A 21,783-nucleotide genomic window follows, 5' to 3' on the forward strand; every position below is an offset into this window, starting at 1 on the left:
CAAGCGTGGCCAGCATGAGGAGAGCAGTCCTTGAGCTAGGCTCAGGGGCGAGGAGCTGGCGAGCTCGTGGTGCTCCTGGAGCAGCTCCTGCATCAGAGCGCAGAGGCCGTGACAGAGTGGCTGCCCTCCCTGGCTGTCTGCATGCCCTTGAAGGCCAGCGAGGCGGGGATGTCACAGCTGTGGGGGGACAGCGGGGTGCCCCCGGCGTGCTGCCAGCTGTGGCTGGCCATGTAGCTGGATGGAGTGGCGCTGTACGTCATGTAAGGTGACACTTGGGCTGGCGTGGCGTAGGGAGGCATGGCTGGTGCGGACACGAAACTGCTGACGGCTGGGAGGCCATTGGGTGCCTGAAAGGAGAGGGAAGGGAAAAGAGTTTCTAAGAGAGTAAGACACGTTGGATCTGGCATAACATAAGCTGCTGGGGCTTCATACCAAAACTAGGGCCAGCAGGGACACCAAAAGAGAAATCCATAACCATTCCCCTGAATTTCAGGGGCTCAGTGGCCCCTTCTGCTTTGCTTTCAAGACCAGTTACCTCACTGTGATCGGTGCTTCACACCTCTCCCAGCAGCCTGTCCCAAACAGGGACCACCAGATGTGTAGGGAACACACAGCAAGAGCGGGGCAGGAGCTGCGAAGCCCACTGTACACCTGCCTGCCTTCCTGTTGTTCATGGACTCCTAAAGGCCCATGGTTGCACCTGATCACTACACTTGAGAGCTACTGGAGGGATTTGTAATGAGTCTCTCCCTTCTCTCTCACCGAGCACCTTAATGCGCTTGGCAATGATTTCCACAAGTTGGAGTAGATGGACTGCAACATTTACCTACCTTTCCCAAATTTCACACAGGTCATTGTTGCAAGCCCCGCTGGGTAGTGCTGGGTGTGCAGGGGCCACAGCCATCCCAGAGCAGGAGAGACAGACCCATCCCTGTGCCTCTCCTCTCCTGGCCCCAAGGGAGGGTGGGCTCAGCCCGAGCCGCAATGGGCAGGTGCAGGCACAAACGTGAAAGCAGCACTCCCCGAAGTGAAGAGGTAACAGCGGCTGGGGGAGGTGGAACATCTTGAACTCTTTGGTAACTGTTTGTTCAGAGCATGAGTCACAACCATAGCAGTAGTATTATTGATGGTGTCTTTTAAAAATTTGTTTTCTAGATACTTGGGATAAAAAAATTGCAAATGTTCTTTGCTCATAGCTTCTCCTGGTTTCAATAGGGCTTCTGTGCACAAAACAATTGCAGGGCTGGGTTCTTTCCTGCAAGCTATTTTCCTAGGTCCTTCTGTAGGCTGGAGAGAAGGGTTTCTATTTAAATAGAGAAGGGAGAGTCCTTCAGTCAGCTATGGCATGATTTCACAATTAATGACTCCTTATTTAACTAACAAGTGTTTGGTGGTTTATTTTACACCCATAAATGTTTCTTCAGCACAACAGGTACAAACCAAGATCATTTATCTTGCTTAAGTTTCAATTTGTATAGTGTTTGTTTTAGGATTTGGGGTAGCATTTTTTCTCATAAATGTTTCCTATCTGGATATGAAAGAACTGTATTGATTCAGAAAGCCCTGTAGCATCATCACATGGCACAACTGGACCCAACCTGAATAGTACCAAGTTAAGAAATTAAACAGGCTTTTGTTTCTCTAAAACTTCACATGGTGTTAGCATTTCACTTGTTCAATTTCTGCCTGGATTGCACCTGACTGATTTCCAGTATTTACCTTCATAAAGGGCACTGGACTATTTTCAGGCTCATGATTCTCCTATCCATGTAGCTCACAGTTCCACTGTCTAGACTATCCTGTCATTGTCATTTGGGAAACAAAGCAGTAATTCTGCTGGACTGAGTCAATATAAACCTGTACAGAAATCTAAAGCAGCAGGAGAGAGTAAAGGAATCCTGGCCGCAAGCTTCCAATAGGAATATTAATTAGTATAAACATACAGCTGCAGCAGCAACATAATTGTCATTCAAAATCCATAAATACTTTGTTGAAACTGAACTTGCCTTATTCTTTTGAGAATGCAAATGAGTGATCTGGCCAGTAACTTGTATTATGTGCCCCCCTATGTGACTCAGAATTACACTTTAGCCTCAGCTCTAAATATCAGTGTTTGCAATAATACTAATTAATACAAACTTGCAAATAATTGCACTGCAAATCAGTAGAATTCTTGAATCATGTGGAAAATTATTTAATTGAATTTACTGGAAATAAAAAGTGTGGCCCTACAAAGCTGCTTTTCCAATGTGAAAACATGGAACAAGAATAAGCACCTCTGTTTTTTGTAACAAGCACCAACAAAAAGCCTTGGACAGGGACAGTAGAGCCATTGAAGCCAAGTTGTAATATTGGGATATCAAAGCCACAACCCAAAAATATTCTGCACAGAGAAGTACAGAAACCCTGAAGGGGGCATGCTGGAAGGAGAAAATATATGGGACAAGTCCCTGAAGTCTCATACCCATTGAGACAGCACAAACCTTCAGCTTCTAGACCTCAAAAGAGGGGTTTTGGACTCTGTGAATCCACCCTGTTCCTCAGGCTCTCCCACTCCCAAGGAGGCTGGTACCTAGCCGTGGGCTCAAGGCTGGAAGCCCCATTTTGAGTAGGATTCCTCACTATGAGTGCTCATGTTCTGTGAGCCCTTAGCTGTGCTTTGGGAAGGATGTGTTAGTAGGTGTAGGGGAGATCCATGCCATGCAATGTGCCAACAAGGCATCTCTTTGCTGGTCCAGCAGTGTCCAAGCCCATGTCCTGGCCTCCTGCATCTCCTACAGACAAGGCCACCAGGGGTTCCTCAGCAACCACAAGCAGATGACTTTGCATGATCTGAGGCAAATCTGAACTCCTGAACACCTCACATTAATGCAGACATTGTTGATAAATATTTTATCAACAGGCTTGCTGATAAATATTTGATCCAATCACACATATGTTCTGTGGCCTTATGGCACAAAGGCTTTGGACTATAATTCATGGAGAAGCCCAGGTTTCTTATTGAATCCTACTGTAGGTGCCACTTGGGTTGTTGTCGATAAAACAGATGGAAATTGACCAAAGAGTCACTAGTTTCTGCAAAAGCTTAATTTAAAAGAATACCTATACAGATTCATAGCAGCCAGAACAGCCCTTTTATGCACACACACACACACATACACACACTCTTATTCAAAATACAGCTGTGAAAACTGTTGTTTTTATAGGTTGTTCTGAATGTCAGAAAGATCTTGCCCAACTAGTGAGGGCAGGATGCGGAGACTGTTGTGTAGGGACCACCAGCTGCAACCTGTCAGAGGCCACCAATGCTGTCTGTCATCACTGAATGTGTGAATCATTCTTATTTTTGTTGCACTGCTACAAAGCTTTACCGCTCATAACCATGATTCTGTGGATGCCACAGATGCCCTCAGCCAAGCAGGCAGCCCTGGGATGGGTAGGAACTGGCCCAGCACAGAGTGCAGCTCTGCCTCAGAGAAAGTTTGAGCCATGCCCACAAAGTAGTCAGAGGTTTCCACTGACCTGAATTAAAAGATGAGGAAATAAAGAAAATCTCACTCTAAATGATTTAAAACTATGCTACTCAAAAAAACAAAAGAAGCAAACAAAAAAACCACCAAAAAAAACCCCAACACCTAATTTTCATCTCTTTCATCTGTGAAAGACTTGGTCTAATAGTCTTGGCACAAGAGTTTTTACTTCCAAACAGTCTTAGATACAAAGTGTAGGTTATCAGAAGGGTTGAATCTTGCCTGTCAATCTGGCACTTTTTACAAACATGACATTCACTTAAAATAAATGGAGGGGATTAAGTTCCCTGACCCTGTATATACTGGATGAATAATTCATCCTGCAGTATTTCAATCAGAGGAAATGAACACCAAAATCTAAACATTCGTAATTAGGAGTGCAAGAATCCCCCAGTGTTTATGGATTTTTAAAACCCTAAGAATTTGTTTTAAGTGCAGAGGTTCTTAAACCTGGTTTTTAAGTTTCATAAATATTTTTTCTCTTAATTTGAACCATCGTTTTTCAAAGGAAATCTAATTTTTTAAAGCAAACAAATAAACATGTAGCTGAACAAGAACCTCTGCTGTGTAAGAGATAAGGGTTCCTATTTGAAATTGCCTGCTTTCAAGATCAGAGAAACTTTTGCTCTCAATTGCTGCTTCCATCAATGTTTTGAGACAATTGATGGAATAAATATTTCCAAATTTTAGAAACGCATTTGAAACCTGGAACACGTGACCTCCCACCAACTCACAAATTCATCTAAAGATACCAGCAAAAGAAGAGTAATTGGGTCAGGATCACAAGTTGGGTCTGGTGCCTTTCTGCCAGGTTGCTGTTGATACCTGCCAGCAACAGTAAGAGGAATATTGAGGTGAGAAATCAAAACCAGGGTGGACATAAAGCCGTGCTTTAGGTCACACAAAATGGTACTGCTGAAACAAGAAGACTGCACTTATTTTCACCAGTAAAGGAGTTGGTTGAGTAGTTTTAACAGATGGAATCTTTAGTTTTGGTCACTTTTGATACAATACTAACTAGAGACAACTTTTATTGTCATTGTTTTCAGTGTGTTTGCAATTTGCCACACAGAGGGAGTGGGCGGATGAAAAGCAAGTCTAGAACAACGCTAATGTAAAATGTCATTAGAATAAGTAATTTCCATTAGTTTTTGGACTTCTGAAAGTCAGAACAATTCTTCCCCAAACCAGAGGTACTACCACACACCTTGATATCTGTTTTGAATGGTATGCTTGTATAATGTGTCGAAGAGCTTCAGCCTCCTCTCTCCATCACAGTAAGAAGACACAAGGGTACAAGCTTTCTGGACAAACTTCCCAGTCAATCCATGTCAGACAAACTACTTGATTTTGGTTTTTTCTGCCTTGGTCACAGAAGAACCAGAGAAGTATGCAATTTACATTTCACTTTCTGTCTTTATTGTATAAATTCTAATAATATATTGTGGTGAATTGATATTATTTTGTTTCATTCCCTTCCCTACTTTTCCTTCTCTGACTTTTACTTGCTAGATATGTGTTCTGGCAGTATCAAAATTAGGTCATCTCCTATGTTCTCTTTCCATGTTGCTTCTAAATGTTTCAGAAAATTATCCAGAATTGTAACATACAAGATCACATACAAGACCTGTATTTATGTTAGCTATCATTAATGTCAATAAAGGATCTCATTTCAGTTTTATGTGAATGCAAACGAGAGCAAATTTGAAGCCACAGGTGGATGCCACCTCAGTTTTACAGTCTGACTCTAAAGTGAGTGTCCAAAAGAATGTAAATTTTTTTTTGCTATTACTTACAATTATTTAAATGACTTGGCCATTGTAATCTAATTGTTACAATATTTAATTAAATAGTTCATGTGTTGCATGGACTAAGAATGCAAGCTTTGTAGAAGTATTCCCGATTACTATTTTAAAAAAATGTTTCTGGAGAAACAGCATAGCCTTCAAGTTCAAGTTACCTAATTCAGCAGCCTGAATGAGCTGGGACAGTGACTCAGCCCGAAATCCCCTGCTGCAGTCATCAGAAGTTCAGTCTGTGTCATGGCTTAAGAGACACACACACCTCTGGTGAATAAGGTTGCTGTTTTCATTTGCATCTCTCAGTTCTGGCCCTGACTTGGATGGAATGAATCCTTCCTGTCCTTGGATCAGCTCAGTGCATTGCCTTGATCCTGCAGCACAGCCCTTCCCCTAGAGCAGCTGAAACCAGACAGCAGAGAAATCAGGGAGCAGGTACTGGGGCAGGTACTGGGGCGGGGCTGCCGAGCACGGTGGATGTTGGCAGCAGCTTTCTCTGCAGCGACGCTGCCGCAGCTCCGCGCACACACTGACACCCTCTCACTGCTGGTTTTCAAAATGAAAACCTTCAAACATTTTCTGGAAATGATGAATCTTTTCCAAATGGCCTGAAAACACAGTCACAAAGAAGCTATTGCAGAAGGAGTTCTTTCAACAGCAAGAAAAAGCATAGCAAGGAACAAAATAGCTGGTCCTTCAATCAGAACAAATTAGCACAAAAATCCAAAGGCTATCTCATTTTTAGTGACATGCACGTAATCAGTTAAGACAATTATGACAAGATGAGGAGCAATCAAACACAAACTGCAAACATCAAGGAAGCAAACATGCTAACTCTCCCTTTATAATTGGAGGTTAAACATGATTTATAAATCAAGCCAACATATGGGATCCCAAGGGAAGAGTAAACAAATTTTCCAAGTAAAACAGGAGCAGTAGGCCTGTAATAGAAGTATCATTTAGGAAAATGGTATTACTAAATTACCTAAGTAATAAAAAATGGAGGGTTTTTTTAGGTTTTAAAATTGATAAACTTAAGCAATATTTTTATAGAAATGGTAGTTACTAAATTAGAGTTAAATTCTGAAGCTGCAATTCAGTGCTGCAGCATCAACAGGAATAATAATGTTCATTCAGATCAGTGTTCCACTAAAATTAATGTGCCTACACAGGCAAGTCACAATTACCTAAAGAAGAATGTTTACAAAAGTGAACACTGAGTAAATTTTCCCAGTTTATGATAAGGGTTCTTATTAAAATTATTTTCAAGAAAAAAATGAGATAAAATTGCTAAGGTGTATCTGAATAACCTAGCCAGAGTTAATCCCACAGCTTGCATTTTATGGTGCTGGAAAATATTCTTGCAAACATATTTTCATATTAGACTAAATATCCATATTCTTAGATGAATCAACTTATTTTATTGAACATATTCCTGATTTGATTTTCTATTACTTTCACTGCTATCAGCAGAGAATAAGACTCTGAAAAAATAGCACACTGATATTAAACAACTTTGACATACAAAAAAATCTTAAACAAAAGAGGCAATGTTTTGTACATAGGATATTAATTTGGTATAATATTTTAAAATATAATATTTACTTATCTTTCAAGAAAGAGTGAAAAATGATAATACATTGGAATTGAGAAGTTTTTTAAAATAACCCATGGGCAAGGGGCTTGCAGCTGCTCTGTTGCTCAGCTGAGCTGAGTCAATTTCCAGAAAACTGTGATTTGAAAAAGGATAAGAGACATTTCAAGAATAGAGAATTACACTCTTTCACTGTAAGCTGTGCAAAGCAATTCTGGTATTCTAGCTGAAGTCACAACTCGGGTCTATACATTATCTCTTAAAAAGATTATATTTTTTTTACAGCTTTTTCTCCCATTATTAAATTCAATGCACAACAATGTACTGCATAAGAAAATTACACTAATTCCTTCTAAAACAAAGTGCAGTCCTTTCATAATGAGCAGATCCCATTCCCCGTGTTTAATGCGCTTTTTTATTAACTTAAAGTTGTTTCCTTTCCTTACAGCCATCCCCAGCTGCAGTGAATAACACAGAAACCAGATAATATCAATTGAGTGTTTTAACTATAGTTGGGACATGCATCAAGATCACTCTAAATTATATTTTCTTATCCAGTTTTAAATCTCAGCCTCTTCAGGGAAATAAAATCCCAGTTTTGGAAATAGTAATAGTAACTTGAATTTACACACCATCACCAATCCTTTCCTGAAGGAGCCAGGGGCATTTTATGTCTTTTCCAAAGCAAACTGCAGCAGAAACAAAAGAATTTAAAAAAAAAAAAAAAAAAAAGTGGTGGGGGGAGAGAGGGAGAAGAAAAAAAGTAAAAAACACAGAGGAAAGAGAGGTAGGAGAAAAATACATGGTGGATAAAAGAAAGACAGAGGTTGCTGTAAAAGCTAAGCACATTCTGAGGGAAAGGCAGGGAACAAGGGTTTCCAGTGCTTCCTCAGAAGCGCGATGGCTTTCGACGGCTTTCACAGTGAAGTGAGATCTACCATGGCACACCAAGCACACACTAATACGTCCACTTAAATGTCTCCAAATGCAGATTATAGTTCAAGGTCTGCCCTATCATTGAATGGTTGTTTCCCTTTCATACACCAGTTAAGAAGGATGATATGAATCAAAGCCACTGCCTTTCCAATGAAGACGCTGGATCTTGGGGTACGTTCTACTATTTAACAAACTTCACAACCAGACTATGTCAAAGTGGGGTGAACACAAATCCTGGTTGCTGTAAGCACAAAGCCTGGTTCTGATGACAAAAACACAACTTAAGTCTTCCCTAGACAGATATACTGGGCTTATGAGGACAATAGCAAAGGACAGGAAAAAAAAACCATGTCATATAAGCAAACTCCTTTGAGTTGGAATTAACAACAGATTCCCATAGTTTTAGAACAGATTTGCACAATAATTCCCCCTTGGTATTTTGGCAAAATCTGGAATTGGGCAGGGCACACATGGACATTAAACAAGCAAATACACTGGAAGAAATAAACATTTGTTCTTTTTTATGCTGTTGGTTAATATCATAATGTATTAATGAAAGGTTCTATGAAAAATGTCTTCTTAATATTATATAAATATATTGTAATTTCAATATGCTGTTATTTAGATGAAGGGATGAGGCTTATGGACACGGACATTTCAAAGGGATTCTTGATATCTAGAAGCTAGGCAAATATGGGGTCAAACTGATAAAGTCCCCACCTTGTTCTCTCCAGGGGCAGCCAAAATAGCAGTCTCCTATGTGTAACAAATCTCTGATGCTGCAGAGGCAGTACTGGGTGAACCCACAACCCATCAATTTTGAATGCCTATGGTTGCTATGACTAGGTGTGTAGGCAATTCCTAAAAACTGATAAATTGCCGCAACAGACAAATTCAAGCACACTATACAGTCTTTATATACTTCCCAATCTACGGCAAGAACCAAGACTGAACAGATCAAATCACATCTAATACCCCTGCTCCTGGCACTCTGCTCCCTGGCTGTGATAGGTATCTCCCATCACTCCCACTTTACAGTCCCTGGTGCTGTTTGTCATGTTTGTCCTGGTGGGCTGGGGTCCTTTGAGCAGAAGGCGCTTAGAGTGCAGTTTGAGTGTCATCATACCATTCACTCACCTCTCTGACTTTCTTTATTAGTTTCATCCGGGTGGAGTGCCCTGAAGCCATGTGGGTTGGTGGACAGGGCACTGTGTTTTGGCCGTGGAAGCAGGTGGCCAGTAAGAGGCAGGTCTCACAAATGGGGTTCGAATTGGGTGCCATCCAGATCACCTGGGAAGGAATCGGGTGCATGTAGTGGGATCAGCTCATCCCCCTCACCCACAACATGCAATGACAAGGATGCCTAGACCTTGAGCAGGCTTAGTGGCAATATTTTGATAGCAGGCCGGATCTGGAGATCCTAGTGGGAGTGACACAGAACCAGACAGTCTGCAAGCCAAAGTCTGAACCCCTGCACCAGACAATGCTGCTGGATACTACGGCAAGAAAACAAATAAACACCTCTCCTTCAGAGCTTCACCCCCCCTCCTGCCTGGGTATGACTGAGGAGCAGCAGGTCCGGACCTTTGCCGTTGGTGGATTTTGCACAGGTCCATAGCAGGAATCCAATTGCCTGGATCGTGCGTTATAATATAGAATGCCAAGTAAGTAATTTGCTAATTAATTTTTCATTAAATCATGTGTGTAGGAGGACCTTGTAATTTGCCATAATATTTAAGGCTATGTTTTAATGTTCTCCCCAAAGAAGCTATCCCATGTTGTGAGTTCTAAGCCTGCAGATACAGCTATTCATGGCCACCGACTATGCAGCTCATTGTTCATCTACAAGTGAAAGAGCAGGAACTAAATGTTTACTTTACCTACATTTTCTGTACAAGTAATTGTCCAGAATTGCACCTACATTTGCAATCACTTGACCTAAAATGCAGCCTTGCCCTTCTGTGCTTGCAGCACACAGAGCTCATGGCCCCCAGTCAGAACGCAGCCAAAGGACAGGGAGTGATGTCCCAGCAATGTCAAAAACTCAAGCCCCTAACAGCTGAAGAAGTTCAGCTGAGACAGACCTGAGGTAGTTGCTGCTTAGGGGGTTGGCCAGCATGTGAGAGGAAGACTTCGCTCAAACCCTGTTCACAAGCCTCTCTGAATTAGGAGGAGTGGTTCTGCAGCTCCAGTAGGTTTGGGATGAGGCTCCAAACAAGCGTACCATTTCCAGGAGTGAGCTTGCTCTTAGACCCCCCAGTTACAAGCTTTTTCCTATTAATGAGTATCAGCTCCCTTTGGCAATATGCACATCTGCTTCCTGCAACACACACAGAAAGTCGTTCTGAAAAGAAATTATTTCCAAGCTATTTGCCTCTCAGCAAATCATACAGACATATGTCAGGTCTCCTTCATTCTCATACATGTGTAAATACAGACCACAAATTTTTTTCACTTTTAACATCCATGATGTTAGTCCAGCAAGTCACAAGCATCAGATGTCTGAGATCTGCATTTTAAATACAATACATGTTTATTAAGTGTTTTGATTTCAAATGCCGGTTACAAACGTGTTCATATTGGAGTCATTTCAGCTATTTTTTTCTTAACGCAGTAGTCAGTACAAGCTGTGCAGTGCAAAAGAAAATACCCAGAATATTCATCCTTTGTAACAGTAGCATAATTATATGTAGAAGCACCTGAACACCACACAGAATCTGCCTCTCTGCATAAATAATGCAATATAAATTGAACTCTGTATGAAATGTGTGCAACAAAAAAAACTGTCAAGCTCTCAGAAAAATATATTTTCCTTTTCAGTTTCTTTGATTCACAGCCACCCTGTTCGAAAGCCATATGACAAATCTGTGAGTATGACACACCAGGGAAATTATGCAATTGCTTATGTATAAATGACAACCTGAGACATCAGGTAATAAAACCTGAATAGAAGCTTGACAAGGCATCTTTTGGTTTCCTGTGGAATGCTTTGTACAGAATCACAGCCAGGCTGAGCTTTCAACTCCCAAAACCCAAATATGAACAACATTGCAAACAAAAGCCTTAGGAAATCCATAATACATAAAATGAAAAATGTTCTACATCCAGAGGTTCAGTTTCATGTTAAACTAGTGTGACTGCATATTGTCAAGGCAAAAATGTGAATACTTCCTGCCTTTTTTGTGGATGAATTCCCGCTAATGTGTGGGACAAGGGCTGAAATGTAGTCATCGGAACCGATTGGAGAGGTCAGCCTTGGCTGCTGCCTGACAAGTCTGGGATGTCAAATAAGAGTTTTGCCTACAAAAAGCCCACAGTATCCCGTGTCTTAAAACAAATGTTTATAATTTCAAAGAAGTGATCAAATAAATATACTGTAAAAGTACACAAGACCTTGTTCTTTGGTCTCAATTTTTCTGGTCTTTCTCGCACAGAGAGATTTTCCAGGGGATTTCTTGAGAAGCAAAATAATATCTTCCATGGCTAAGGCTGGAGAGCAAATCTTTCACTTGCCTAGAAGTTATGGAACTATTTGCAAGCTAAGGACAGGTCAATTTTGGATGTTGGTGATGCTTAAATACATAGATGCTATTAGTTGGAAAATGTAGAATTACCTATCACTCACACAAAATCCATATGCTTCAGAGCACATTTCCTCTGTACCTGTGGTGAAATTGGGAAGCCTAAGTTAAACACCCACACTTGATTCCCTCCCCTCGTAGGCACCTCTGATTTTGATAATACAGGCATAGAACTGGAATGTCATAAAACAATCATTTCTCTTCTCTGGGGTAAATCTGATGTCTGCCTCCTTAAGAAATTTGTAATGAGCTTTGCCCAAAAGAGGCAGGGAAATAGCATTTATCAAAAGTACAAAGATAGACTCTATTTCACCGTAGTCCTTCTGGCATATTAAGTATGTTGGAGACTTCCCCCTTTTCCCACCATTTCAGATACCCGCTCCTAGATTCACAAATGAACCAACATTCTCTCATGTCCCCTGCTCATCTCTTTACACCCCAAAGAGTACATATTGCAAGAGACCGTGGATCCCATGATGTCAGAGAATTTTGTAAGTCTGTACTGTCACAAACTCTCATTCCAGACTCGCTGCACTTCCAGTGAAAATACAGCAAGTCAGTACTATGTGCAGCAGGAATTTGGTTCATAAACTTCACACTGTCTGGAATAATTATTTTTGGCAAAAGAAATGTGGCAAAACCTGCAAATAATCACCTTTTCCCATCCTTATTTAGCATGATTTTTTTTAACACATTCTAAATTAGTAAGGTAGTGAACTTGGGACAGACAAAGCAATTAATGCACATTCAAATTAATTCTCGCGATAACAATTCTGAATACTACATGTATAGACAGGTCTATGTGTTGGAACTTTCCAAACTCAAATTCTGTTTACCTATATTATTACAGGGGAGAAGCTGGGAAGAACCTCCTCTATATCTTGTTTTAGAGAGCAGGGTTCTGAATATGACTTTTCTGCCCTTTAAAACTCTCTGGACAATTTATTTGGATAAATAAATTTCATGTTATTAATTGCAATTTTCTCAAATTTTAAATAGTGCATATGTTTAAATAACATTTATCAGGTGATCTTTCAGGTTGAACAAAACTTTAAAGTAAAACTGGTATTGACAATAGAACAGTGATATATTATGAAGATGAAATCATAAATATTGAAAGCAAAAAAAGGAAAAAAAGAAAAGGTAAAAAATCGTTTCCAAACCAGCATTGAAAATAACCCAATTTATAAAACACTGCTTCTCAACACGTTGAAGTAAATGAGATCCATCATAGTCTCTGAACAAGATCCTGTGAATATTTCAGCAGGACTGTGTGCAGAAGGCCCAGCCTGGAACCTAAGACAATGAAGCCACAGTACAGCTGCTCTTACAGAATAGTGACAAGCTATATCTATTATTTTGTAGCAAGACTGTTGATGCTTATTTCAGTCTTTACAGAAAATTGTAGAATGGGTAGTAAAACCTAAGTCTAATTCTATCTTTAACCATACAATCATGACTTACACTATAGCGCACATTATTTGTGATATGAAACGAACATAATCATAAGGGATAATAGAAACACAAAACAAATAGGACAGCATTGAGGGTGGTGTACTGCTTAAAAGGCAATACATGTAATGAAGTAGCTGTTCGCTGTTGGGATCTGCAGTATTTCCCACTCTGCCCACTCTTTGCAAGTATTCCCGCAGTTTGTGCTCCGCATCTTGAATGTGAAAGACTCTGATTCAGCTACTCTCACCACCAAACACGAGTTACAAAAGTCTCCTGTACATGGATCCAAAACCAGACACAGAACTCAGAAAATATGTCCAAAACCTCTGTCTTTGAACGGGAAAATGCTAAGCAGCGATTGCGGGTTTTCTTTGACTTAGTTCTAAGTACAGCAAACGCGCGACCGGGAAGTCAGCGTGTCTGAGAGACCTCTGATGCTTTTTGAAATGTTTCCATTACATGGAAAAAATGTTTTCAAAACCTGTACTTTCCCAATGAGTAACAGTTGAGCCTTTTATAGCTTTTCTCCTGGCATGGGACTTGATTAGCAAGTACAAAGATTTAGACAGAGATTTATTAAGTAACAGTTATATTGTGTTGTAATTAAAACGTAGGAAATTCGCCGTCTACTTAAGCGTTTAAAAATGCTTAATGTAGGAAGCAATTACACCTCATTTTCAAATTATTCCCCTGACTACAGAGCACGCTGCGGACAGAGTAAACCGCGGCTGTACGGGTGGAGGCGGCGGCGGGACGTGCCCGCTGGCCCGGCCGGGGCTGGGTCGGTGGCGGCGGGTCCCGAGCGCCCGCTGGGCGGGCGGGACGGGGCGGGGGCAGCCCCGGGCCGGGATGAGATCGCTGCCGCCCCGCCGGCAGCACGGTGGGATGGGATGCTGGGCGCCGAGGCGGCCGGGCCGGGGCGGGGAGCGGAGAGAGGAACAGAGAGAGCCAGGCTTTTTTCCGCCCGTCTTTGAAAACCAAAACCGAGGGAAGTCCGGCACCGACTCCAAAGCGAGGGTGGTAGCCCGAAGCCGAGCTCAGGAGCCCTATGCATCACCGCCCGTCCCCCCCTCTCTCTTTACCTGGCTGTACTTGGCCTCCTGCTCAAGGGAGCTCTTCTCCAACCCGTTCACGGCATGCTGGGCCGGCGTGTGGAAGCTGTTTCGGCCCAAGCTGCTCCATTCCTCCACCTTGGGGCTGGGGTAAGGCGAAGTGTCATTCACTGCTGGAAAGCAAAGGAGCGGGAGAGAGGGTGTTAGAGGTAGAGGCTGGGATTCGGAGATGGAGGTGGCTTTGCTTCGGGATGGAGACGTCTCCCTCTGTCCCATGGGAGGCAGTCTGTGGGGCAGAGCAAGGGGAAGCCAGTCCCTTGCTCGCCACACCTTGCTGAAGCTCCTTGAGAGGGTGATTCGTGGGGACAAGGGAATCGGCTCCCTCCGTGAAACCTGCGGCAGAGATCAGCAACCGAGCCTAGGGCTCGTCCCCACGTCCCCGCAGTGGCGGGATGGAGCCGCCGCCCGGCACTTGTCTCCCAGGATCTCCTACGGGTGTCTCCCATGGGTGTGTATTTGTGAATCAGAGGAGACACGGCACCCCGTGTTACGAACAGACCTGACACGCCTGCAAGAACTGAGCTCCAAACACTTTTTGTGAGAAAAAGGAAACGAAACGCAAAAGTAAATAAATACATATACTTGTAAAAATTGGGAAATAAAAGGAGGAAGATAAAAAAGCCGGGAGGAAAAGCGATAACAGTGGTATCATTCACACGCCTATTAGCCGCGCCATAGGCACACCGGGATCTTTTGCAGGCGGACAAATTCCTCGAACGGCCAAATTCCCGCGCGGGGAGCCAGGGGAGGCGCAGGGGGAGCCCTGCCCCGAGCCCGGCCTCATCGGAGCCGCCGTGGGAGGGGGCTTTGCTGCCACACCACCTCGCTCGGCCCCTGGCCGTGCCGGGGAAAGGCACAAATCTGAAGTTGTCTTAAGAAATTGAGCTCCCTCGGTGAGCGCCCTTTTCTGCTGATCTCACACTTTCCCATGAATAGGGGCTTCCTTTCCGTGTCAGCGAGGTCAGTTTACCCTATAAATCAAGGGCGAACAGCCCCCATCTGCGGCACGGCCACTCCGCAGCCCCGACCCTCTGACGGGAAGGGGAGGGGGGAGATTTCACACTGCAGAAAGATGTGTGCCGCTGCGGGGGCTGAGGGAGACGGGGCAGATTCCGAGCACCCGGCAGCACCATCAGAGGCCTGTGTGCCTGCCAATGTGGTGTTAATAAAGGAGGAACTCACAAAAAAAAACCCAACAAAACAAAACCGAAAACAAGAATACACCTACATTTTCCATGTGATTGTGATGTTCTCAATCTTTTTAATGTTCCTTGCCAACACTACCTCTAGATTGCCTCAGAGATGGCCAGGCATGTGTTTGTTAAAGCCGACTCAGGAACAAGCACATTTGTTTGTGCCAGTGAGGACTAGGATAAAGTTTATGTTGTGAAGGACAAAGAAGAACAAACTTACAATTTTTTGCATGTATGCATATAGTTGAAACATACTTGTGTGTGCATATGTGTTGTTTGAAAAAAGATCACCTTTCTGATTAAATAGGAAGAAAATTATTCTGCAACGCCTAAAGGATTATTTGCATTTGAAATGCTGCTAAAACTGGATTGTTACTGTTTAAAAGGCAGTGAAAACAGAGATAACAGCTCCCACCTCTCCACTAATACTGAGAGATGAATTGGACACAGCGATCGCTGTAGGCAAAGGTTATTTTTGATTGTTGTTTTCAGAGGCACTTTGAGTAACGCTTTCACTGTTAGCTCACTGGCAGAGACAGAAATGGAAAAAATGTCCCTTGCTAGCGAGCAGCCGGGAGACGCGATGCAGTTTCTAGGCGGAGAAACACAAAGAATGTGAAAGGGATAAAAGAAGCAAAACTTGGGCCTTATTCCTAGACCACCGCTTCGGAAGAAAATACGGCATCAGAATGAAAGCAATTAGATGACATTTGAACTTCCTGCCGAAGCAAATTTGGCCTGATTGCGAAAACTACAGAAAATTGACTTCTCAGTAACGCAAAGGCAGCGCCCGTGATCGGAGTGCGGCAGCGAGCCTCGAGCCTCGGTCGGGATCGGGACCGAGCCCGTCCTGGTGCCGCCGCACCCCGGGCTGCTCCCTGCGGCCAGGATCGCCACTGCCCGGCCCAGAGGTGACGGCCGGTGCGTCCTGTTCGCTGGTGCGCCTACAGCCCACCCAGGCCCTTCGGTCTGCCACGTTCCGAGACGCATCCTCCAGCGAGCTCAGTGCCCGGCCCCTGCTGGGGAAAACGCGAGGAGTCTCCCGAATAAAACTACGAAACCACCTTCCGACCCTCGGAGAGGAAAGAACCCAGGAGCAGGGGAACGAACCCCTCCGGCCCTGTTTGGCTGCCTTTGTAGCCCCGGCTCGCCCACACTTCTCACCTTGATCTGTGATGGACCGGATTCCCAGGATGTCCGTCACCGAGTGAGAGGACGGCCACGTCCTGGGCATGGCCATGGTGCTGGGGATCGCCGGCACCCCGGGAGGGGTGGACACCTTGGCTCCTGCAGCAGCGATGGGGCTGGGGTAGGGGTAGATGTGGTTGTAGGGCAGAGCAGGCTGTGGGGGCGGCTGGTGCTGCTTGTAAGACTCGTAGTGGCTCTGCTGAGACAGGTTCCCGATTTTGTTTCGGAGGATGCGGCTGATGGAGCTGACCGACGGCACGTTGTACTTGTCACACACGCCATCGGCCAGCAGGCGATCCCGGATCTCCCAGGCGAAGATGCCCGGATCCCTTTGTTTGTAGGTCCGGATATGTTTTACCACCGTGGGAGTGGTGACCCGAGGCTTGCTGCCGCCGATAGCCCCCGGTAGGATGGAGCCGGTCTCGTTGTAGCGAGCCAGGATTTTGCTGACACAGCCGTGGGAAACGCGGAGCTGCCGGCTGATGTCACACGGCCTGATACCCAGTTGTGCCAGTTCCACAATCCGCAGCCTGATAGCATTGGGCAGGGGTCTCCCGTTGACAAACACCCCCCCGAGCTGGTTCACTTCCCCGAAGGCAGGTTCTGCAAGCAAATGCACAAACACAGCCGTCGGACACGGCGAACGGCACAGAAGGGGGCGTCTGAGCTGCTCCTCATCACAGACAGATGTCACAGACAGGGACCCCCTCCCACCCCGGTCACTCCACGCACGCTTCTTTATAATCGCGGGATGCCCCTGAGACTGAAGGAAGGAAATGGGAGGGAGGAAGAGAAGTGAGAGGTTTTTAAAAGAAATAAATTTAAAAAAAAAAAAAAAAAAAAAAAAAAAAGAGGGAGAGAGAAAAAGGAAAAAAAGAAAAGACAGACAGAAAGAAAATCTGTGGCAACAAATGTCGGAGCTCTCCGGACTATGCAGCAAACATATTCCCAAAAATAAGCACATTCCAAAGATGAAAAATGAGATCGCCCCAACAGACAAGTCAGCTTTATTTCCACAGGAAAAAGGAACGCGAAGAAAACAAAAAGAAAAGAAAAACATCTTCTAAGACGTGGGGGAGGGGGAGGAAGGAAAAGTAGTTGAGGAAATTCTTTTACATCTTGGGAGAGACGAGGGCAGCGCGGTGCTTCTGAGTCGGGACTAACTTTTTAAAGACCGTTCCTGGTGCTGTTAGCGCCTTTCGCTTAACAGCACGATTACACTGGGCTGTAAAACAAGCGTGTTAAAATGTTAACTGCTACGATCGGTGTCAGGAATAATATACAACGTGTCACGGGCTCCAGCCATCCGTTCGGCTGCGATCCTGCCTCGCTCTCGCCTAATAACACTAATAACAAGCCGACTAGTCATTAGCTCTCTCTCTCCCCTGCTCCTGACCCTCAACATGTTCTTACAACTTGTAGGAACACGAGCAAAGTCAATAAGGGAGCCGCGGCGGTGGCAGATGACTGCGCACGGGTGCTCCCCCTCTCTTGACAGCACTTGAACCCTCCTGCGGCTCCCGGCCACTTACCCATTCCTCTGAGCGGAGCACCTCGAGGCCGGCCCTAAATCCCAACGGATCCCTATGCCCGGGAACCGACTCCCGGCCTCCTGCGCTCCTGGCCGCACTGGCCCCGAGCCTCTCTGATCTCCGCTGAGGAGGGAACAGTAGCGCGAGGAAGAAAACAACTACAAGGAAATCTACATCCCGACGAGAGAGCCTTGACTTCTGCATTTCAACCTCAGGACAGCGTGGGCAGGGCCGGGCTGGGCCGGGCCCGTGGCCCACCGCCCCCCCGAGCCCGCCCCGGGGGCGGCCCCAGCGCCCAGCCGCCCTCCCAGTGGCCAGGGCAGATGACGGACAGCGCGGCGGCGGCGGCCCTTCCGCTCCGCGCAGCGCTCCGCACCTGGGCCCGCCGCGCGGGACGGCGCTCCGCACCTGCGGCGGTGAGTTGCGCGGGAAGCGCCGCCGGCGTCGGGGCGGTGCTGAGCGGGGCTGGAGCCGTGGCAGGGCTCTGCTCGGCCGGCGGGGGCCGGGGCATTGGCAGGCAGCTCCGCGGGGCCGGGGTACGGCTCGGCGGGTAAGGCAGCACCACCCTTTCTGGCCCTTTTCCCGGACTAAGCAGCCGGAGAGGGGGCTTCGAGCCTGGCAGAGCGGTTCCCCCTTTCCCCGAATGAAGCACAGCAATGTCTTGACACGCACGGTTTCCCCGCGTTGAGTTTGCGGACGCGGGGCAGAAGTTCTTCCCGGGTTTGGTCGCCTCGTTATAATAAAGCACCTTTTCGCTAACGAATGTTTCGCGGGCGGTGTACGAGAAGACCGTGGGCGATGAGAGTTGAGACATTTTTGGTGAAAATCACCAACCGGTCAGGAAGCTGCATTTTCCCTTGCCTTGGGAGGAGACGGGACGGGGCTTGTAGCGCCCGGCCCTGCGATGCTGTGTTCTCCGGCCAGCGCGGACCGGCACCGGGATGTTGGCGCTCGCTGCCCAACGCAGACCGGCCCCGCTTTGGTTTTCATCCCCACACTAATATTGCACCGCGCGTAACCGTAAAATGTCAATGCCTCGCAGACCTCAGCTTTATAACAGGCACTGATACGTATTATCAATCAAAAGAAAATAGACAAAGCTGGTAGGAATTAAAGAATGTGTGGGTCACGGCGTGTATGTGGAAGAACTGTTTGGTTTGGCGGTGTACAGATCCTGAGCTGATCTTTTGTGTGTGCGACTTACGCCCTGCGTTACATCACGTTGCACACAGAGATCATCGACTCTCAGCTCCAGCTAAGGATTTGTCTTGTTGGGGTTTTTTTTTGTTTGGGTTTTTTGTTTTGTTTTTGTTTTTGGGGTTTTTTGTTTGTTTTTTCCCCCTGTAGTATTATCCTGAGGTTCTTCTTTATCGTTTATTGCTTTTCAATTTATTTTTTAATAGAGTCTCAAAGGTACAGACTCCGTGAATTAAATAAAATATGAAAAGAAGTAAGGCGGTGATCTTAGTCCACGAAATATCACCAAGTAAACCACAAAATTCATGTCATTTATGTCGTTGGTGTGTAAAAACTTTGTCTCCATATTATTTCAATTGAAATATAAGATATTTTTAGAAAAAAAATGAGCGAGATTTCAGAGCCTCTACATATCACAATGAGCATTCCTAACTGAAGAAATAAGATGTTGCAGATCTCCCAGAAATTAGCGGCATGTTGTAAACGCTTTGTGGTGAAAATAAGGTAATCATGGCTCTTTTGCAGCTACTTCTATTTGATCGAAATATCGGCGGATACTTTCTGTTTTATCCACATGGATTTAAAAAAAACAAAACAAAAAACAAACAAAAAAGCAAAAAAGAAACCATAAGCAAACAAACAAAGAAACAAAAAAACCCTTACAAAACACCACAACAGCAACTTTTCTATGGCAGTTTTGTGATTACTTCAAAAATGCGAGTTGCCCTTTCAGAATACTGCACCTGTAAATTGTGGTTCTTCCTCAACTTGGATAGAATTATTCCTGACAAGGGGAGCTCTCCTCACACCCTCGCAATTGCCACTGTCCGAAAGTGCTGGCATTTTGCGCAGGTAGTACTAGCATGCGTTTGCTAAAGCCGGCAAATTTTCTGTGTTGTGAGCTGACCGCCTTTGGCTATTTTTAAGGCAAAAGACATTGAACTAGTGGGACCGGGATCCAGCCTTAGTTAAGTTATTCATGTAATTAAACACTGAAAGGGGGTGGGAGTCAGTAAAACTTTCGATCCGCTTTATAATGGGGCATTTCTTCTTGAAATGGAGTTTCTTGTCGGGATCCCCGACAAGGCTGCTCACCCCACAGCGTGTCTCCCTAGCCCGACGGGGCCTGGGCTGCTCACCGCCCCGGCCGCCCTGATCAGCGCTGACTCCCGTTGCTTTAGCCCGGTCCGGTGGCGAGTGACAGGGGACCATCTCCGGACGTACGGGTGGTGCAAGCCCTACCCTGCCGCTCCTGGACCCGCTCGGCGCCCCTAAAGCTCCCTCAGGGTTGCTGGGATGCTCGGGCGTGACCCTGCGCTGCTCTCCCACGCTGCCCGGGCAGCTTCTCTTCCCATCTGCGCCTATTGTGTTCACAGTTGGGTCCTTCTCTCCCCCCTCCGCCGTGTCCTCCAACCTGTCTGCTCCCCCTCCTTCCCTCTCCCACCCCTCCACCCCCGAGCCCGCCTCTGATCTCCTGGATATTTTGTTTCTTTCCCTTTCTCAATGTGTGTTCCTGATGTGGTCCTGTCGGAAAAGCTCGTTTACTCTGCTCGGGTCTCTAGTGGTTTAAGGATAATGTTTATCAGAAGTGAACGTGCTCAACTTGTTTCCATTCAACTGCTGAGTGTGGGCTGAAATACCAAAGGTCAGATCTACAGTGAGTCGGTAGAGGGCAGGGGGAGACGAGAGGAATATGAAAACATAATATACAACAGCCTGTTGATCGCGTCTGACCTGCCTGGCAAAAAGATTAGTTTTTTCAGGTAGGAAATCATTGTAGAATCGGACGGGAAAGGCGGCAGGGAGAGGAGAGCGGGGGGCGCGGGGTCGGGGCGTCTCCAAGCGGGGCAGGGCACGCGTGCCCGGGCAGGGGGCTCGCCCCGAGAAGCCGGCGGCTGCCCCGGCACGCACCCGCCCCTCGCCGCGGGCCCCCGGCCTGACAAAGCAAAGCGGGAGTGGTGGGGGGGTAGCGGTAAGAGATTCGAGCCAGTGCCAGACAGGAGCCGGGCTTCCCCTCCCATTCCTTTCCCTCCGTGCCGGGAGAGGGACTGAGCGCTGCCGTCACGCACAGCGCGGCCGCAGCCGCGGGCACCGGCAGCCGTGTCTCTCGGGGGTGGCTGCCCCGTCTGCCTTCTCCCGACACTGCTGCCTCGCAGAGGGGAGCCAGAGGCGCTCCCCTTCCTCTCCTTCCCCCAAACTCTGCTCTCTCGCCCTCTGTCCTCCGCAAAACAGACTCGGCGTGAGCTGCCCGCAGCAAATCGCGTGTGCGGTGGCAGCAGCCTCGGTGCGCGGCCGGCACGGGCGAGGTGGCAGCTGGCAGTCCCTGGTTCCCGCCGCCCATGGAGGCTTTCTCCGGCGCTCTCCGGCATCGGGCACTTTCCGGCATCGGGCAGGCCTCAAGACTGTGCCCAGCCTCCCGCAGCTGAGAGCAGAGTCCCAGCGCTGCGGTATCCCACCGCTCCGGCAGGGCTCCTTTGCTCCGGCGCGCTCTCCTCGGCGTGTCCTGCTCCTTCCTCTCAGAGCCGCCTTCGTGAGGCCTTTCTGTGCCTCACTCTGCTCCCCAGATGCCTCCGCTCTCCCCTTTTAGGAAGAAACCAGACAAATCCAATGCGGCACACGCCCCAGCCCCTCTTTGAAGCTGCAGATTTTTATTGATTTTTTTTTTT

The 21,783-nt window shown here is 46.2% G+C and overlaps 1 protein-coding gene across 1 annotated transcript; it reads right to left on the minus strand.

The window, feature by feature from the left end:
* Positions 1 to 80: 80 nt before the first annotated feature.
* PAX9 (paired box 9) lies at positions 81 to 21,503 on the minus strand. The gene is made up of 7 exons (XM_033062001.1): positions 21,029 to 21,503; positions 18,782 to 18,969; positions 17,921 to 18,043; positions 16,365 to 17,151; positions 13,978 to 14,120; positions 8,997 to 9,149; positions 81 to 347 (listed from the first exon to the last, which is right to left on the minus strand). The coding sequence occupies exons 1-7, from the start codon at positions 21,501 to 21,503 to the stop codon at positions 93 to 95; spliced, it is 2,124 nt and encodes a 707-aa protein (XP_032917892.1). The 3' UTR covers positions 81 to 92.
* Positions 21,504 to 21,783: the final 280 nt, after the last annotated feature.

The sequence above is a fragment of the Catharus ustulatus genome, chromosome 6 (assembly GCF_009819885.2).
Source record: "Catharus ustulatus isolate bCatUst1 chromosome 6, bCatUst1.pri.v2, whole genome shotgun sequence".
Lineage (NCBI taxonomy): Eukaryota > Metazoa > Chordata > Aves > Passeriformes > Turdidae > Catharus > Catharus ustulatus.

Excerpts from the sequence above, each read along its gene's own strand:
- PAX9 (XM_033062001.1), bottom strand. The coding sequence starts at position 21,503 with ATGCCGGAAAGTGCCCGATGCCGGAGAGCGCCGGAGAAAGCCTCCATG. Across the intron at positions 18,044-18,781 it reads CCGTCCCGTCTCCTCCCAAG|CGGAGATCAGAGAGGCTCGG; the intron begins GCAAGGGAAAAT and ends TTCCCTCCTCAG. Across the intron at positions 17,152-17,920 it reads TGCTCCGCTCAGAGGAATGG|TCTCAGGGGCATCCCGCGAT; the intron begins GTAAGTGGCCGG and ends TCCTTCCTTCAG.